The sequence below is a fragment of the Clinocottus analis genome, unplaced genomic scaffold (assembly GCF_023055335.1).
Source record: "Clinocottus analis isolate CAN_PGR_092001 unplaced genomic scaffold, fCliAna1.0.p SCAF_20, whole genome shotgun sequence".
Classification (NCBI taxonomy): Eukaryota; Metazoa; Chordata; class Actinopteri; order Perciformes; family Cottidae; genus Clinocottus; species Clinocottus analis.
This window is the reverse complement of record NW_027175932.1, coordinates 14,557,596-14,578,047: the sequence shown is the minus strand read 5'-3', so window position 1 is coordinate 14,578,047 and position 20,452 is coordinate 14,557,596. Positions and strand designations below refer to the sequence as shown.

The 20,452-nt window shown below is 43.9% G+C and overlaps 1 protein-coding gene across 2 annotated transcripts in view; it reads right to left on the bottom strand.

The window, feature by feature from the left end:
• ttll12 (tubulin tyrosine ligase-like family, member 12) overlaps positions 1–20,452 on the bottom strand; it is a 28,545-nt gene that overhangs the window by 6,636 nt on the left and 1,457 nt on the right. For both annotated transcript variants that reach the window (XM_068586617.1, XM_068586618.1), the window contains exons 3-9: positions 16,933–17,131; positions 15,978–16,137; positions 14,561–14,694; positions 13,354–13,430; positions 12,895–13,011; positions 4,092–4,286; positions 2,050–2,161 (exon numbers count right to left, since the gene is read on the bottom strand). In XM_068586617.1, the coding sequence (XP_068442718.1) occupies positions 2,050–2,161; positions 4,092–4,286; positions 12,895–13,011; positions 13,354–13,430; positions 14,561–14,694; positions 15,978–16,137; positions 16,933–17,131 (994 nt within the window). The remainder of the gene's footprint in view (positions 1–2,049; positions 2,162–4,091; positions 4,287–12,894; positions 13,012–13,353; positions 13,431–14,560; positions 14,695–15,977; positions 16,138–16,932; positions 17,132–20,452) is intronic.

The following is a 20,452-nucleotide window of genomic DNA, read 5'->3' as shown; positions in this document are numbered from 1 at the left end:
ACTATGATTAAATGACACGAGCATAATACTAATTCTAACATAAAGAAAATAAGTAAAACAATACATCAAATAAAAATACTCTGGTGGACTCTGATGGAGGTCGTTGGAAGCATGTGTGGGAGGAGAAATGTTTTAAAGACTCATGTTGCCACGGACATGTACATGTATATAAGGAAATGTCTTATCCTTATGACTTAATATCAAATCCTATCCAAATCAGCCTCACCAGAAACAACTGCAAAGACATGTCGCCCACGAACATTCATGCCCGAACACGACCCCTCATAAGAGAACATTCCATTTAACAAAAACATGTTGTTGTAAGAGAGCCTTGAACAGGTCATGATGTGACTTTGCACTAACAGTGTTTGTCGAAAACCCTTAGATTTAGAGGCAGGGTTTGAGCGGGAGGTTAGTGTGTGATGACACAGAGTGAGAGAGTAAATTACTGGACCAATGGAGTATTACAGGAATGCATGGTGGGATAGACAAAAGGGGTGTTTCCTGCACTGATGTATTATAAATGATATGTGCTTCTGGTGGTTCAGGGTTTGTGATGGTAAGATGATGGCGAGAGCTATTGTCCAGATTACCGGGACTAGCCGGTTTTGTTTGTGACATATTTGTTGCGAATAAATCTACGTGAATTGAACCTCAACCCAGTCTTTTTAGTGTTCTGTGAGGATGTTGAGTCGTCATCGGAGAGACCCATCGAGTCTCGACATGAGGGCTGCAACTAACCATTATTTTAATAATCGATTAATTGGTCGATTATTTTTTCGATTAATCGGATAAAAAAGTAAAGTTTTAAAGCATTAAATTGCAATCTTTTATTGCAAAAACAGAACTGACAGTGCAAATTCACAGTGCAAAAAATCTTAACAATAAAGAATTTATAAAAAAAAGAAAGAAATACAAATCAGAAAACTTAAAAAAGATTTGTTTGAACGTTAGAACTTCGCTACACAGACATGGACACTCAGACGCACACAATCACACACAATCACACACATGCAAACTCACAGACACACACACATGGAAAGACATACACACTTATACCCATGCACACTCAGACACACACCCACACTTACAGAGATGCACACTCACAAACACACACACTCACAGACATGCACGCACACAGAACTCAGAACAAGAGATGATATTCCAGAAGTAATCACTCAATGTATCGATGGATAACTTACGAACTGCACTTTACCTAAACAAATGTTATTAATTAGATATCGAACTACAAATCCCAGCAACACTTCCTCTGCATGAAACCACATTATATCGGACTGTTGAACGCAGGTCTGTGTTCTGCACCTCAGAGGAGATGTTTATGCGTTGCTTCTCTTGAAGCCTCCGCTGTATTTTAAAATGAAGACGTTATCTAACCCAAGAGCGCGGCTCAAACACGGAGAACGAACGACTAGCTAGCGAGCTAACGACAACGGTTAGCCTAGCTGTTAAGTTATTGTACACGCAACGCGACTGCGTTTTGCTCCACTCAACTGTTTTGTTCAATACTCAAACATCTCCACGACTTATTGAGTGGCGTAATGATCGCGTGACACAGCGAATCGATAATGAAATTCGTTGCAATGATTTTTATCGATTTTATCGATTCGTTGTTGTAGCCCTACTTGACAAGAAGATAGATGAGAGTTTATTCAGTGTCAGTTTTTAGAGAGTAATCATCATTAACTAAGGGATTTAACCACATCACCCTTAGAGCTTATTCTCAGCGATATAAACCTATCCTGGCACCTTACCAAGCCCCAAGGTTCATTAAAGAAAAGCTGCCAATAACTGACGCGACTGATAGCTGCATTCGACCAAGAGTGTGGTTGTAAGTGGAAGCGGGGTAGACGGCAGGACGGACGGCAGGTAGATGGCCAGGCGAGTTTCCTCGACACCAGCTTAAACAGATCTCCAACCATCTACCGAAATCTGGACCCATTGAACAGAGAGCTGGTCAATTAGATAGCCCTGTGTGAGGGGCTTATCTCCGGAATCCAACACTGTGTGTGTGTGTCTGTGTGTGTGTACCTTTGGTGTACTCTCTCTTTGTCTGATTATGTAGTCCAGGTTGTTGGTGATGTGTGTGTCCAGGCCACGTGCCAAGTTCCAGGGCTTACAGATCCAGTGGTTATCCTCTCCTCTGAAACACACAGCGACACATCTTGTTTAGTGCTGATTTAGTGCTTGGTTTTGTTAGGGCAGCGGTTTCCAAACTCAAGAATTCCGCGGCCCAATATAAAATCTGAAAAGACTGGACCTGGTGCGACAGGGGCTCTTAACGTCCCAGACCCGGCACATTCTGGCAAGCGGTCTTCAGACCGGCCCTGTTACCGGCCTCACGCTTTTCTTTCCCTCCGCAGAGTTTAGAAATTCAAATATGCCTAAATTCAGCGGAAAAGCAAGAAAACAATAACACAAGCGCACGATTATAAATGTCGGCCAAATACGCCAATTTACAAAGCCACTCGAAGTCACAGAATTGGTCACCTGGAAACTTATCATGACCCCATCAAACAGCATTGGCACGTTTCATCTGCCAACTCTGCGTACAAGGCGCCAGCCTAACTGACACCTGTTCAGCTTCCCTTTCGGGAAGTTTTTTGCAGCTGCATCTACAAACGCGCATTGAGCGTGTGACCGAGGTCAGATCAGTAAATCACTGTCTCCTGTCACTCCCACTGTAGGATTCTCCCTCGCACTTGCCTATATATACAGAGATAAATGCGCACCTCTTTAGTTCCTTCTCGGACTCTGTACCCGAGATTGAACCACTCTATTTGAGCAATCAAATGGAGACTTTCTTACGCTGTGAGTAAACTGAGGGGCTGACTCCCAAGGAATAAGAGATTTGGGGCACGGTGTTATAACCTTTGTAACCTTTTAAACATAGATTACGTTTTGACCGTCTTTCAACTCTTGAGGGGCTAACCTCCAGAGAAAGGAAGTTGCAGTAAAAATACTGTATGTATACTAACTCTTGTTGAAATAAATCTTATATACTCTGGAAGAAAGTCTAGTCATTGAAGGGATACAGAGCTTTAACCATGTTCCATCATGAGGCCAAGAGTGCATAAGTTTAGAGGGTAAAAGTGCAGGCCAAAAGTGCACAAGTTTATAGTAAAAATCATACTTCTGCAAACTGCTAAACGTTGCGCTCATGTGTTAGACACTGACATTTAAAAAGTTGCATATTTTAGGAACTGAAGATGTAGATGTTCTCTGTCTTGCAGACATGCTGGGAAAGATGTTTATTGTTCTTGCAAAAACATGCCTCGCGATAAGAGGGTCTCACAGACTACATATTAATCTTTTAGGAAATATGCCTTGCAATGAGAAGACTGGTATATGAAGGGTCTCACGGGCCACATATTAATCTTTTAGGATACATTCACTGATGAGAAGACCCATATGTAAAGAGTCTCACGGAAGTACACATGACCTTATTAGAACATACCTACTGATGTAATGCCTATAGACTCATCACCCAAGAAAATGTACTAGAGAAGAGATGTCTGCACAAAGAGGAAGTAGAAAGGGGCATTGGAGTCAGATAAATACGCCCGGCTCTCGACTATCGGGGCTCTCTCTTCCTGAGGTGCACTGACTATGAGGAGACAGACAGACGGGGGAGCTGAGTCCAAGGCCTTGTAGGTATGCATTTCATGTATGTAATTGCTTAATAAATAATAATTGACTGTACAAGTGTACCTGTTCTGTCAATTCTTGAACACGTAAGAACTATCCAGTAGACAGACTTTTCTCTTCATTATCTACTTAAGAGGGACTCCCATTTATTGGAAGGCTCAATAAATATCTGTGTTCAACTTTCACCATTACGTCCAGCCTCTCTTCTTCCTAAGACCAATGTGATCAGGAATCGATTAACATTTGAACAGAACCCTCGGTTACACCAGTAAAAGAATAACGCGTAAGTTAAATAATAAATATTTCTATATTAATTTCAAACTTTTCAAAATTGAAAATGAAAAACGTTTTATTTATTTATAAATGACCTCTCAGCCCACACTTTGGGAATTGCTGTGTTAGGGTATAAAATATAACATGCCAACCTTTGTTGCCTCTGTTGATAGCGCTTGACGAACTGCGGCAGCTCTGTCTGGAGGTTGAAGGTCTCTGGTAACCAATCAGGCTGGGAGCCGCCTTTCACTCTGCGGGCCACAGCAGCCATGCAGTCCTTCACAGTGATGATGCTCTCACAGGGAAATTGGTTAAGCATCACACGGGGTCGTTCCTCACTTAGTTTCCTGCCAGAGAAGAAAAAGTCAAGACAGTTGTATAAAAAAAAATTTAAAAAAGTTGCGTCTCTATTATAATGGTGGGGTTGTTTGCCGTCACAAATTTGAGTTTGGTTTGACCTTTTCAGCCCCGAGCCCGCAAGCCCAGCAGCGCCCACAAGGAACTATTGTTGGACAACCTGCAATTTATGTGAATCTCTTATCAACTAGGGCCCTGACCTTTCTATGACCTCTTTAAACTAAGATAGTGTTACATTGTTTCAGAGTGAAGAAAGAACAGAACTCGTTAGGCACGACAACCGGACGCTGTAACAAACTGTAGGGTCTTGCGGGTAGCAAGCGTCGGCTTGACACTCAACGTAAAGCAGCAGTACATTGTGAATGCGCAGAAAACAGGCTGCAAGACGTTAAGATGTTTAAACCAGATTAGTTGTTTTAGTGACTCGGGAGGCCGAGAAGCTGAATTGCAGGACTCTCCCAAACTTCAGGGCATCATAAATTAGAATAAGGGAGGAAGGTTTTGGGGTCCTGCCATGTTACAGGGAAATGGGTTCTGTGTGGTTTGGTGCCTTTAAAGTGGTTATGTGTGTTTTATTTCTTGAATATAATCTAGTGATGCTCAAGATGGAAGAGAAAGTGTCGGCTAGAGACCGTGATTCACCTTGCATAAAAGTACAGTATATTGAGAAGATACTCTTAACCTATAATCACTGCTTGGCAAGTTATGTTTTTTTTTATTTTTGTTATATATATAATTTTTTTTCACAAATAAATTCTGATTTTTAAAAAATAAAATAACACAAGTATTATAATTCATTTGGGGTTCATATTACTACTTGAATAGACCTCACTAAAGCTTTGAAGGGCTCTCCCTCCCTAAGGGGCGGGACTCGGTGCTCAATGACTGTAAGTGTTAGTGTAGGCCAGGATAGCATCATACGCAAGCACTGATTTCTGGGAAATGGTTGGTGGACGTGGTCCATAACAAAGGACGCCAACTATGTAGAGAGGTGTGTAGTCCTCACCACTGGGTACGTGAAGGTTAAAGTTGTGAGCTTAGCGATAGCCGTGTGAGAACATCCCAACTAGAGTGCAATCGTAAGTCACACATATTATGGCAGTTTCTGTGAACTAAGCAAGAGCTGGAGAATCCCAGGAATCCCTGACAGCAGTGAACGATTATTTGGCATCAACACAATGTCTTGGTCTAAAAAAAAACAACTAAAAGTTAAGAGAGGGGAGGGTAAAGTAATCAGGGTGGTAATCTGACCCTGCCAATAGCCACGTAAAACAGCGTTAACTATTTGATCATGCGTTAACTGCATTTTATTTATTTTTTACATTGGGAGGGGCTTATCACCGCTGCACACAGGTGCTGTACTTTAAATCTCTCCCAGACAGCATAGTTCAGACTTTGGAAAATGTAAAGAGAGGAGAGGAAGATTTGTTCAAGCGTAAAGGGAGACAAGAATAAAGTAGTTGCCATCTTGTCTAACCTAACGGAGCAGCGTGTTGTTACAAGTATAGATGCAAGAGAAACCCTTGGCAACACATGTTTGGTAACTGTCAAGCTTAAAATGACAACTAACAATTGTGCAATTCAAATTATTTTGAGTGCACACTGACATAGAAGGCTCTGGTAAATGTAAACGGGTTGTACAGTGCTATAAGAATGTGCAGTGTACAGTGCTAACTATCAGAATGCTTGATTTGATCTACCTGTATTATAACTGGGTTTTTATGCGCATAAGGACAAAGAATAAATACTTACATTCATGTCAGGATTAGATACTCAAATAAAGTATTATTAGGAACACCATACTAATACTGTGTTTGACCCCATTTCGCCTTCAGAACTGCCTTAATTCTATGTGGCATTGATTCAACAAGGTGCTGAAAGCATTCTTTAGAAATGTTAAGTCCATATTGATAGGATAGCATCTTGCAGTTGATGGAGACTTGTGAGATGCACATCCAGGGCACGAAGCTCCCGTTCCACCACATCCCAAAGATGCTCTATTGGTTTGAGATCTGGTGACTGTGGGGGCCATTTTAGTACAGTGAACTCATTGTCATGTTCAAGAAACCAATTTGAAATGATTCGAGCTTTGTGACATGGTGCATTATCCTGCTGGAAGTAGCCATCAGAGGATGGGTACATGCTGGCCATAAAGGGATAGACATGGTCAGAAACAATGCTCAGGTGGGCCGTGGCATTTAAATGATGCCCAATTGGTACTAAGGGGCCTAAAGTGTGCCAAGAAAACATCCCCACGCCATTACACCACCACCAGCCTGCACAGTGGTAACAAGGCATGATGGACCTATGTTCTCATTCTGTTTACGCCAAATTCTGACTCTACCATCTGAATGTCTCAACAGAAATCGAGACTCATCAGACCAGGCAACATTTTTCCAGTCTTCAACTGTCCAATTTTGGTGAGCTCTTGCCATGTGAATGGTTGATTAGATAATTGCATTAATGAGAAATTGAACAGGTGTTCCTAATAATCCTTTAGGTGAGTGTATGTCTAATCATACAAACAAAGAGATTTCACTTATTAAAGAACATGGGACTTTCCAAAATGAAGGCACATTCTTGGCTTGGACCGACGGGAAAAGGTTAAAGTGCAGACTGGGTTATATTTCAATCCTACATCAGTGTGTTATACAGATGTTGGAACAAAAACTTATTTATTTTTCATCAGTTACTGTTCTTCTGTTAAATTCATAATCATATATTAGTTTCATTCATTATATGGGAGTATTGTGAAGCTAGTGACAAAGCCATAAAGACAACATCTGTGCCTTGTGTGTGTAAATATCATTAAATAATAGTGCAAATCTTGAGGCGAGACGCAGATTTAAAATCATAAGACGGTGATGAGATAGTGGTTAATCCGAGGGAATGAGAAGGTAAGTCCAAAGGAAGAAATCCCAAAACAAAACAAATAAAAGGGTTTTTTACTTGGTATAAAATAAAATAAAGTAAAAAAGCATTAAGAAAATAAAAATAAAACCTGGGATCTAAGGATAGCAGAGGGGTTAAAGAGGAAACTTTAATAAGAGAGACGAAATATATAAAAACACATTTGAAGAGAAGCATTAAAATCCAAAAAAGATGGAGAACAGAAAGTACAAGAAAATAACAAGCAGTGTAAACAAAACATGACTAACTCTTCTAAACTGTATCCAAGTGCACATTTTTGTGATAAGACAGATGAAGTGGTGCTACCCAGTATGCTGCCCCTCCTCTCGCTCCCCTTGTTGCAGCAGCAACACCTCCGAACACGTCATTCCACTCTCTGTATCCTACCGCCGCAACCCCCGGACACGCACCGCCAAAACGCAGCTATAATAGTTGATCTGTTGTCTGCGTTGGAGATAGCAAGGCGCCAAACCTATGGCCCGTGCTTCAAAGCAGCGCATAAGAGATCTGGAATAGGATACGGCAAGCAAAATATACCAGTATATCATATTTCAGAAAACATGGCCTCAGTCCCTGAAATTAATTTACTTATGTCATCAACTTAAAAAATGATGATTACTAAATCTGGTTGTTCGGATGTTTACTTCGAGATAACCAAAAGCGGGGGAAATCGCGTGGACGCGGACATAGGCGGAGGAGGGAGAGTGGATGAAGGAGGACACAAAGAGGGGGGGCTTGCTTCCACTGAGGACAGAAAGAACATTGGAAGAGGGACTGCAAAGAGGAGGAGGAGGAAGCAGGGGGGAGAGCAAAGAGGGGAGGGGGGCGTCGAGGACCCACTTTGGCTGACCCCGGTTGTATAAACACAAATAACTACCAAGTCATGGGACTGCGGACACTCAATAAAAAGAGAAATATAAAAGTGTTTGATAAAAGAGCGGAAACCGTTTGTGATTCGACACAATATAAAATAATATTTTTGGGGTAAGTCTGGGGCATACAAATCTGTTATTTTAAGCTGAGAAAATAATAAAAATGAATAAAATGATAAATCAAGGACCCTCAATGTCAAAAAGCATGAAAGTATTGAGGTAACAATCAGCTACCAGACTGTTTATAATTTAAACCTAGCCACCACAGTCTATCACGCAAGAACTAAAAAGAAAAATAGAAGCGGCTTCGCCATTTAGAGAACAAACAACAAACGAGGGACAGGTACTGCACACTGTCCTTCATTCAGGGCCAGACGGAAAATATGGGAGCAGGTTCTTTAAAGCCTTACGGCTAAAATAATAAACAAATCTTTACTGGGGTCATGTCACTTTTTAGAATTGGGGGTGTTGTGGAAATTCTACCATTTTTTCTCAGATAATAGCTGCTAAAAATAGCTAAATGTTAACCTCCACAGGGGAGTCAGATTTTATTTTATGTTAATCACATTCTGGTATTTTCCAAAACAGGAGGAATTCCAATAGCGAGTATCCTCTCTGCGCTTATCACTATTGGAATTTCTTTGTGTACGGGAACATAAAGCATAACAAAAAATAAACTGCAGCTATTGAGAGAGTAAGTAAAATACCTCAGATATGATCTATCTAAAACTGGCCAATCTCCAAAATCCATGTGACAGTGGATCACATGGGTATAGGTTAAAATCTCTATGTGTTGCCTGTAACCAGGGTAACTAAACCTTGAGCTGTGATCGCTTACATACTTACCTTCACACTGCAAAGCATGTTCTAGCAAGAACAGGAAACATCTTGCCGAGCACGTCTGCATAACAGGAAATGTCTATATCAGTTCCTAAAACATGTATTCTTTCAAATGTCAGCGGCAATGGCGGCTGGTGGATTTATTTTTGGGTAGGGCCAGCCAATCAATTTCAGCAAACATCCCCATATGATTCAATGCAAAAAGAGGTATCATGAATTACTTTGGAGTTAAATATTTAACATTTATTCCAACACTTACTAGATAGATAGATAGATAGATAGATAGATGGAGACGCGCCGCACCTGAGTTTTATTGCACAAAGGGGTTTCAGAACCCTCTGACTTGCGCGTGCGTTAGACTCCTTGGTCTGTGTTTAAAGACGGGTTGGGTGGGTTGCCGACATCGCCGCAGGCCCCTGACGCCCTTTACGTGGGCCGATCCCCGCCCTGGCGCCGCATAGCGGCACTAAGGACACTGCGCGCCGGTCAACAGTGCCGCGTCCCTCCCCGGCAGGGAGAGAAGTACAGCAAACACATGATCTACGGCCCCGGGCAGCGGCGAGGTCCGGGCATGGGCGCTCTAAAGCACGCAACCGCAGCCGGCGTGCCACCTTCAGCCCCGAACCTTTCCAAGCCGACCTAGAGCCGGTCACGGCGCACTTCAGTGGAGGAAATGCGCCCAGCAAAAAACAGCACAGCAAGGGGAGAGCGCAACCCATAGTGTCAACAAAAATACATGTTGTCCAAATCTATCAACAAAAACCGCAACACTGACCCTGTACAAACATGACATTGCAGCACAGCTGCGCCAGCAGCAACCTCTCCCCGAACCAAGGAGAGGCCGCGAGTAGAAACACCAGCACCCTCAGGTGCAGCAGTAACAACAGCGCTGTGGCTAGTTTATGATTAAATACGACTGCAAATGTAAAATCAGCATTTCACTCACCAGACGCACATAAAACCTCTGTGGGAAAGCGGTCATCAGTAAGTCCTGATATTCTAGCTTCAATGTTCTGACAGGTTCCGTTTATACCGAGTTCAGGCGGCTGATCTGTAATCAGTTGTTTCACCTGGAGTTTCTCTGCCCAAGTTCTTCTCTCAAACTGGTCTTGGAAGAGAGATTTGATCTCGTAAGGGTTGAGTCTTCTTGCAAGAGTAGTGCTCGTGCTGAGACGCTCCTCTTCTTATTAAAATGTTGCTGCGAGAGAAGAGAAGCCGGCGAGAACACGCAACAAGTGAAGGAGACACGAGCCCTTAGGCACGGGAACGTGCTCTTGGGCAAGATGAGAATAGCCCCTCCGGAAGTCTTTTTTACGGCGTTGATTGGATGAATTTTACTTCACTCATTTATTTCTTTAATCGGTGATTGGCTAAACTGCGTATTAGGCCCGTCTTCTTTGGGCAAAATCGATGAAGCCCCACAACAAGCACTGGCTCAACAACACAAAAAGTGACAATTTGTATCATGTATTAATATAATTATATTTTTCAAATTTTTTTTTTGTTCAAAGCCTCTATTGTGGAAGCTGCTGTCAGGAGTTGTGGTCGGAAGGTCGTTGGTGCCTGTCGCGGCGGTAACCCGAGAACCCGGTGGTGGACACCGGGGGTGAGGGAAGCCGTCAAGTTGAAGAAGGAGGCCTTTCGGGCCTGGTTGGCCCAGGGGTCTCCTGAAGCAGCTGATGGGTACCGGCAGGCCAAGAGGGCTGCAGCTGCGGCGGTAGCGGATGCTAAAACTCGGTCATGGGAAGAGTTCGGGGAGGCCATGGAGAAGGACTTTCGGTTGGCCTCAAAGAGGTTCTGGCAAACCATCCGGCGGATCAGAAAGGGAAAGCAGGGCCTACCCCAGGCTGTTCTCAGCGGGAGAGGGGAACTGCTGACTCGGACTGGGGACATCGTCGGACGGTGGAAAGAGCACTTTGAGGAACTCCTAAACCCGGCCAACATGTCCCCTGGGGAGGGGGCAGTGCCTGAAGACCTTGGGGTGGGTGCACCCATATCCCTGGCAGAGGTCACTAAGGTAGTTAAAGAGCTTCTTGGTGGCAAGGCGCCGGGGGTGGATGAAATCCGCCCTGAGATGCTGAAAGCGCTGGACATTGCTGGGCTGTCTTGGCTGACACGCCTTTTCAGTGTCGCATGGGGGTCGGGAACAGTGCCCATGGACTGGCAGACCGGGGTGGTGGTTCCCATTTTCAAGAAGGGGGAACGGAGAGTGTGCTCGAACTATCGTGGTATCACACTACTCAGCCTCCCGGGAAAAGCTTATGCCAGGGTGCTGGAAAGGAGACTCCGACCGCTTGTCGAACCTCGGATTCAAGAGGAGCAGTGCGGATTCCGTCCCGGTCGTGGAACAGTGGACCAGCTCTTTACCCTTGCGGGACTACTGGAGGGGTCTTGGGAGTTTGCCCAACCAGTCTACATGTGCTTTGTGGACTTGGAGAAGGCTTTCGACCGGGTCCCTCGGGGGGTTCTGTGGGGGGTGCTGCAGGAGTACGGGGTGCCGGATACGTTGGCACGGGCTATTCGGTCTCTATACGCCTGCAGTAGGAGTTGTGTCCGTATCCTCGGTATTAAGTCAGACACGTTCCCGGTGGGTGTTGGCCTCCGCCAGGGCTGCCCTTTATCACCGGTCCTGTTTGTGACCTTCATGGACAGGATTTCTAGGCGCAGCCGGGGGGCGGAGGAAATCCGGTTTGGGGGCCTCGGGATCGCCTCTCTGCTGTTTGCAGATGATGTGGTCCTGTTTGCTTCCTCAGAACGTGACCTCCAGCATTCGCTGGGGCGTTTTGCAGCCGAGTGTGAAGCGGCAGGGATGAGGGTTAGCGCCTCCAAATCCGAGGCCATGGTTCTCTGCCGGAAACCGGTGGATTGCTCCCTTCAGGTGGGGACAACATGCCTGCCCCAAGCGAAGGAGTTCAAGTACCTCGGGGTCTTGTTCACGAGTGAGGGTAAGGTGGAGCGAGAGATCGACAGGCGGATCGGTGCGGCTGCAGCAGTAAAACAGGCGCTGTACCGGTCAGTCTTGGTGAAGAGGGAGCTAAGTCGGAAGGCGAAGCTCTCTATTTACTGGTCGGTCTACGTTCCAACCCTCACCTACGGTCACGAACTCTGGGTCGTGACCGAAAGAACGAGGTCGCGGATACAAGCGGCCGAAATGAGCTTCCTCCGTAGGGTGGCCGGGCTCAGCCTTAGAGATAGGGTAAGGAGGTCGGACATCAGGGGGGAGCTTGGAGTCGAGCCGCTGCTCCTTCGTATCGAAAGGAGTCAGCTGAGGTGGTTCGGGCATCTAATTCGGATGCCTCCTGGACGCCTCCCATTAGAGGTTTTCCAGGCACGTCCAACTGGGAAGAGGCCCCGGGGAAGACCCAGGACACGCTGGAGGGATTATATCTCCCGGCTGGCCTGGGAACGTCTCGGGGTCCCCCAGAACGAGCTGGAAAATGTTGCGGGTGAGAGGGAAGCCTGGGTCGGTCTGCTGGGTGTGCTGCCACCGCGACCCGACCCCGGATAAGCGGCGGAAAATGGATGGATGGATGGAATTTTTTTTTTTTTTTTTCTTTAATTGTCTCAAGGTGGGTGGGGCTGAGCCCCATTTCCCTCTATGGGCCGGCCGCCACTGGTCAGTGGTTAATTCTTGCGCGCATAACCAGTTGAACTTTTCCACGTTAAACTTGTGCACTTTTGGCCTCGTTATTGCGACAGTGTAATGGAACATGGTTAGAGCCCTACATCTCTTCAAAGCCTATGGGGCTAACCTCATAGAAGTCCATCTGTTACAATAGTTTTTCTTCTTTCTTTCATTGTTTTTCTATTAATTCAGTGCTACTGGGTAACCTTAATAATTCAATGACCAAGAAAAAACATTTAAATTTCATCCACTCGACTCCAACAATAGATAGAGATTAAATGTGTGTGTGTGTGTGTGTGTGTGTGTGTGTGTGTGTGTGTGTGTGTGTGTGCGTGCGTGCGTGTTGCTGACCTGTAGTCTTTGATGTGATTATAGCTCCAAATGATATCAGCCTCCTCCTCCTCCTCCGTTAGCTGGAACCGTGGGTGAGTCAGGTTGTTTGTTACTTGTGACAAGTCGGAGTAAACCCTAAATAGAGAAACAGAACCATGGAGAAAAGTGGAAAACACACTAAAGCGCAATATTAAAGAAGCACACAACAACACTCATTAGGGCCCGAGCACTTACAACGTCAGAGCGGAGGACCTATTGAATTTCAAATGTTTATTATTATTATTTATTTTTTTCTTGTTATTTGCGGTCATTACATGGACAAACGAGGTGCTCTGACAAAACATAAATTCTTAAAAATTTCCACACATCCCTGAATTGGCAAAAATGCCAATCTGACATTAACAGAATGTGATCCACTAAGTGGTCTTTCGTGTTTGGACTGAAGACAAACATAATCTGATCAAGTGAGACACTTACTTGAGGATTTTGTCGTCAGGCACAGTGTAGGGTTGGATTTCCACAGGAAGCTCCTCCTTGTTCGCCAACACAATGGCCTGGAGAAGTACACACAGGGGGCAGTGATGACCTCACAGCATGACGAGTGAGACTTTGGGGGATGATTAATTAGAAAAAGTACAAGGGAACTACACACAAAGTCCGATGAGCTATCAGGCCCAACTTCACAAAGAAGCAGCTGTGTAACGTCACACATCGAGGCTTCGATGACCACTGCCGTTCGTCCTTGAGTTCCACAAGGTTCTGTGCTTGGACCAATTGTATTCACCTTATATACGCTTTATGTAATATTATTAGAAAACATTCTATAAACTTTCACTGCTACTTACTGCCGATGATACTCAACTATATCTATTGATTAAGCCAGATGAAATCCACCAAGACGCTGAACTTCAAGCATGTCTTAAAGACATAAAAACCTGCATGACCTGCAACTTCTTGTTGCTGAACTCTGACAAGAATGAAGTTATTTTACTCAGTCCCCTCAGAAATTAATCAACTGCTGATATGATTTCTCTGGATGTGCTCTGGTTTTTTTTCCTGCATTCAAACAGTATCACAACCATTTAAACCAGGACTGGAGAAACAAAATATATTTGTGTTTCTTGAACCTCAGTGATAGTTGTTGTGTAAAATTATCTTTTGAGTCACTTGGGCAGAGGCAGAAGAGTTGAGAATTGTAATTTGAGCTTTCTAATGAACAGACAATAAAGTCTCTGGAACAGAAGTTGTAAAGAGTGATTATTTGCTTGCAAGTGGAGAGCAGTTTACACAGGCACATATCACAGAGACAGTGGAAAAGACTTGCACAGACTTGTGTCCGTTTCTAGGTATTTAAAGGTTTCTCCCTGTCCATCTGTCTGTCTTACAAAGAAACAAAAAAAAGGTTAAGAGAACCAATGAAAATAAACCGCACCCTTAAAGGGGGCCCAAAGCATGGTTATTTTTAATTACCTAACCAAGTCTTATGTTCTTGGTCCAACTATTAATTAAGTTTATCAGCAGGTGCATACTTATCTATCCACCCACATCCTGTATCTAGGCTTTGAAGAGAATAACAGCAATATTTTAAGATAATTGACGGGGAGCACAGTTTTGGCTTCCACTGGCCTCTCCAACCTTGAACTTACGGCAGAAATACATTTTACCATTACACAGTTCTCCTCACCTCGTAGTACGAGTCTGGGGGCTCAGTTGTGACACTGCTAACCCCTTCTAGATCGGCAGGTATCCATGGTAACAGACGGCATCGCCTCACAAGGGGGTCCGCCTCTCCATACGTATAGTCCCGGGTCACTTCATCTGTGGAAACATTTTTTTCATGCCGAGTGGGAAGGTCTCAGTACTATATCCATCCACCCACCCACCCACCAACGTGTCCTTGAGCAAGACACGGAAGCCCCAGTGCTTTACAGCAGGTCAAAGCTCCTTAATTACTAAGGATGGGTAAAATACAGAGAATAATTCCCCCACTGTGGGATTAATAAAGGATTCTTAAAAAATAAAAAAGAATCTGCAACTCGCCCTGCACCCCACTTGTAATACCTCCCCACAGTTTGAGAACCACTGCCTTAAACCAAGCGAATGTTCAGTATTCAACCACGGTCTCTCTTTTCTTAGACTGCTGGAACAATAGCTAACTCTTTACAGTCTGTGGTTGCGGCTGAGATGTAGAGGGCTTTGATTAAGTATTGTATCTGTTGAATTCATCCACTCTTTTTATTAAATGTTTTTATTATAACTCACTGTTGCGCTGCCCACTGGAAAATACGCATCCACGCAGCTGTGCATTGACTCTGCATGTAATCTGGACGCAGGTCAAAATCTTGACATGTTTGGTGTGAACACCCAATCAAAGGGTGTGAATTGGAGAAGAAACACAAGATAAGACCACACCATGGAACAGAAGGGCTTCTCAGCAGGCTGCACCGTGCTCTGAGCTTTAAGAAAGTGGGAGTTTGTCTTTGAAATCAAACATTTGCATTGTTGTTGTTGTTGATGACTATAAAGCACCAAAACAAATCGGATCAGCGCAAAAGAAAAAAAAGAAGGGCAAATATGAGAGATTATACTATTAGAGATTAGTCCGTGATCCCTATTGGCCGCTATGGACTGTCTTCCTTGTTTTGTTTTAGCAGCTGGTCTTCAAGGTTTCAGACTTGTTTTCACCACAGTCCCAAAAAACATTTCAACTGCTCTCAAGTCAGCATAAACCATCACAAATGTTAAATCTATTCTGTTTCTTTGCTACTTAAAAAAAAAAATTAAGTGATTCAAGTGATTGTTTCCATAAAAATACACAAATCAACATCAGTATTCCAGATCAACACCACTAACACATTGGTTATCTACTTTTTATACATATTTGTATAATACTTATGTAAACAACTATTCTGTCTTGTCTACTTTTATCTGTCCAGCTTTGTTGTTACTACGAGCTTCTCTTGTGCTTCTGCGGAAGCACATCAAGAGAGAAAAAGTCCTTGTATTTGCACACGTCCGTCCATCCATCCTTTATCTGAACCACGTCTCTGTTTGCGTACGTGTTTGTGTACGTGTGTGTGTCCGTGTATGGGCCCACTCACCTCCCTCCTGCAGGTCCTGCAGGGGCCAGAGCACAGAGTAGGCCACCCCGCCCTGAACGTAGAAAAAGGGGGCCATGCTGCAGCTGGGCTGGTCTGAGTGCTGCAGTCGGGAGCCAAACTCATCCACAATGTACCACACCGGTACTTTATCCTCGGGAGACTGTCATGGTCAAACACAGCCGTACGAGAAGAGGGAGGGGGAAGAGGACAGGGAGACTAATATGTTTTTTACTCCTGCAAAGGTGGCTTTTTTGCTTTCTTATAATAATCCAATGTGTCTTTGTGTTCACTGACTAATGAATCAAAGTAAGTGGCGATCAAGGATCTAGCTAGGTCATGTAGATCCGTGATCACCTCGGCGGTAGACCATAGGTCTTAAAAGTGAGTCGGAGTCTAAGCCCTCAGTTTGTGCACACACTTCTGAGGGACCTTCGTTCTAAAACAGAAGCCTCTCTAAACAGAATGTGCGGCAGATACATCAAATCAAATATCAAATACATTTGGCATTGTAAACATACATCTATGAGACCAACATATTAAAACAGTATAGAACATATAAAAAGCCTGACCGGAAAAGCTTGAGAATTTTCAGAGGCCCCATTAGGAAAATTAAGTGTGGAAATGTAGTTTAAAAAGGAGCAATACCTCACAGATAGAAGACTTTGAACATGAGCAGGTGGTCTGCGGAGGCTTGCTCGCATTAATCTTTGCCCAAAGAATAAACTCAGTAATTATTTTCAAACATTTTGGGACACCGACAGCAGCATAAATTAAAAGGTGTAAAATGTAAAAAGGGTTATTTAATTGTTTGGTGATGTAGATATGTGGGTGAACATTAAATTAAATCTACAGTGGCAGAAATGAGAAAACAAGCTGCTGGACACTCAAACCAAGAAATGTTTCTGCCAATTTGAATTTTAGGGAACGAGAGGCTGGATCATGTTTTCTGACGTACCCCCTGGGAGAGTTTATAGGTCTGGTTGTGCTTCCACATGCGCTCCATCACCAGCTCCACCGTGTCCGGGTCAGGGGCCTCGCCGTGGAAGTCCACCCCCACGAGGGCGGCCATTCTGGGCAGCAGGCCGGGGATCTGCTCCAGCTGCTGACGGGCGTGGTCCACGCGGTACGTCCACGCGTGATCCACCAGGTACACACTGCGGGCGGCGCACAAGAAGGATGGACAAAAGTTCAGGTCAACAGCTCATTGTAAAAACTCAATTTAGGTGCATTTCATATTCAAACAAATATACAAATATCTAGGGCTGCAACTAACGATTATTATCATAATCGATTTATTATTTTTTAGAGTAATCAATTAATCAGATAAAACCTTTTTTTTCTCTCATAAAGTATTAGTTTGCAACCCTGTATAACAAAAACAGAACTGACAGTGCAAAACACTTGCGAATATTTCTCGCCACATCCGGTGTAAACACAGAATTAGACCTTGAGATCAAAGAAGTTGGATTTTCCTTTGCTCTGAGAACTAAACCCTCTTTCTGTTAACGCCCCCCCCCCCCCCCCCCCCCGCCCCCACACCCCTCCCACACACACACACACACACATTTACACCATCTGGTTCAACCATCTCTGAGAAACATCAAAATCAGTTTAGACTTCACATAACATTACAATACTATAACATTACAGTCCTTATGCCGGTTAAACCACTGTAACCATTTTTATATCTGACATATCCTAATTTTAAGTTAACCAAGGCATTAATGTGTTCTTTCATTGACTTCAGAGTCACAATAAAAAACACTGTGCGAAAGTAGACAGGGCCTCGTTTCAAATTGTCAACATCCGCAGAATGAAAGAATGAGAACAAACAAAACAGGAAATCAAAGTGGGAGGTTAGAAAGGAGTGAGGGTTCACCATGACAGAACGTGGACGGGAAGGGGGGGGGGGGGGGGGGTTAGCAAATGTTTAATTGTGAGATGCTTGTAATCTGTGTTGCAAATACACCTAGTGTAAAGGCAATATAATCTCTCCTGTATGCATTTACTGAAGTCCTGTCAGGGAAATCATGTGGTGTATCACTAGTAGTCAGATAGCAGATGGACGTCATGTTTAGAGGTAAAGAGGTAAAGTTCTGTCAATTCTTGAACACTTAAGAAATATCCTGTAGATGGACTTTTCTCTTCAGCATCCATTTTGTACAACAGGCTATGAGGCTAGGTTATTTGAGGTGAAAATAACTGCTCAAGGAGGGAAAAACTCCAATTGTAGAGGTATGGCCCAAAGAGTCTGCGACTCAAGGCCATCAGACCCAGTCACAAGACCAAGAAAGGAGGGAGCATAAGGTGCTTGGCCACAGATCACATAAAATATAGTTTGATAGAATGGGAACTTGGCCTTGCTTGGCAGTTTTAATGAGATACAGTTTGCTAAATTAGGAATTTAGCAGTGGCAGTTTTGACAAGATACAGTTTGCTATAGTAGATTGCACAAATATGTACAACATGCATTACGTTACATTTAGCTGACGCTTTTATCCAAAGCGACTTACATCTTTGCTCTATAACGTAGACACAGCAACAGGGAACAATTAGGGGTTAAGTGTCTTGCTCAAGGACACAACAACATGGACTTATGGAGCTGGGGATCGAATTGAAAGACGAGCATGCTAACCACTGAGCCACTGTCGCCCCATGCACACACTAACACTTGAGCTATTGAAGCAGTCGTGCGCCAAGAGCGGTGGATCCAACCCTGCGCTCCACCAAATGGGATCTCAAAGTCTAAACCAGGAGACTCCCGCATCTTAGTCCTGTCCAATCACAAATGCTCTTAGAGATTCTATAATGCTTTGCACTCTCTTAAAGAGTCAGTCTGTCGAGGAATAGAGCGAAGAGCTGCCTTTCCTTAAGACCCGTGCTGCACGTATTATCTGCTTGTGTGACACTCTGTTGAATAAATCTGATTGAAGTTCAACTTTACCCTCCTGAAGTCCCATGGTCTTTTCCTGCACGCTTCGGCGCACGGTTTTCAGCGACAACTTATTTTCCTCTTTCGTTTTGAGACTGTTTAAGAAAGGAATTTAAACTTCATAATTTAAAAGTAGGTCGTTACTCCTCTGCGGAGATTCGGCTCGAGGCCGAGAGTGGTGACCCGTGCACGAGCCTGTGCGGTTGGCTGGTGTTTCGAGACATGGACCCTTTAACTTGGTCTGGTCCTGTGTCCCGTGGGGCTCTCTGTTCACCTCTCAGGTCACTTGAGTCTTCTCTGTCTCTCTCTCTATCCATCTTTTAAATTAAACCCTTGAAAGTAAACTTAAGATAAACAATAAATTAATGATAGGCGGGAAAAACACTTACACTGCATACATAAATTGACTTGGTCTGGTGTTTTTTTGTGGGCTCCGTAGACGAGCCTAGTACCTGGTCCAAATCTTTAGTTGAAATTGTTACATTAGATCCACAGGTTACGAAAGCTCACTGCTTTCCGTAACCTGAGAACAGTGAGACGCAAGTACAATACTTCCTATTTTATTAGACTTCTTCGATATGGTGCTCATTAACTACGGTTAAATATTGACTAAAGGCCCTGACGTCTGTAGTCGTGAAGTCCTTTGAGAGACTGGTGTTCAGGACATCGCAGAGCCCCTGCTGGACCCCCTGCAGTTTTCCTACTGTGCAAAATATGCTGCAACACCTTGACTCCCGAGAGACAAATGCAAGGGTTCTGTTTGTGGACTTTAGCTCGGCATTTAACACTATCATCCCAGATGTGCTTCAAACCAAACTCTCCCGACTCACCGTGCCCGCCTCGATCTGTCAGTGGATCACAAAAAAATCACATCAAGCACCCGGATCATAAGCACTGGTGCACCCCAGGGATGTGTGCTCTCTCCACTGCTCTTTTCCCTCTACACCAACGATTGCACCTCAGGATCTGTTAAACTCCTGAAGTTCATAGACGACCCAACGGTCATCAGCTTCATCGGGAATGGATTTTACTTTTAACTACCGGCCCCACTTTCAAATTCTTCTTTTAAAAGTCAGCTTTTATTTGGTATTGTTTTTTTTGGCCAATATTTATTATATTACCCACTGTTTTTTTCTTCATGTCACATAACAGTCACTGCCCGCCAACCTTTCAGCCAATCACAAGCCCCCAGCCAATCAGGCTTCGTGTAGTCCATGTTGTTGCGGAACACATGGCTGTTGTTCTTTTTGTAAGAGAGTTTTTGCACCAGTTAGCTACTCATGTGAAATGTTTCAACACATGTTGAGTAAAATTACACAATGGCGCCTCATCTCATGATTAGGATTTGCACGCAAACGTTAAGCCTCTTGTACGATAGTTCTCCATTTTCTGAGAGGAAGAAGAGCGATACAAATAGATAACGGAATACAAAGTGACAGTGTGAAATAAAAGGAAATATAGGGAAATTCCGTTTTGAAATAAAAACAGACTTTTAAAAACGGGAATTTAAAAATTAAACGTATTAAAAAAAATAACTTTTGTT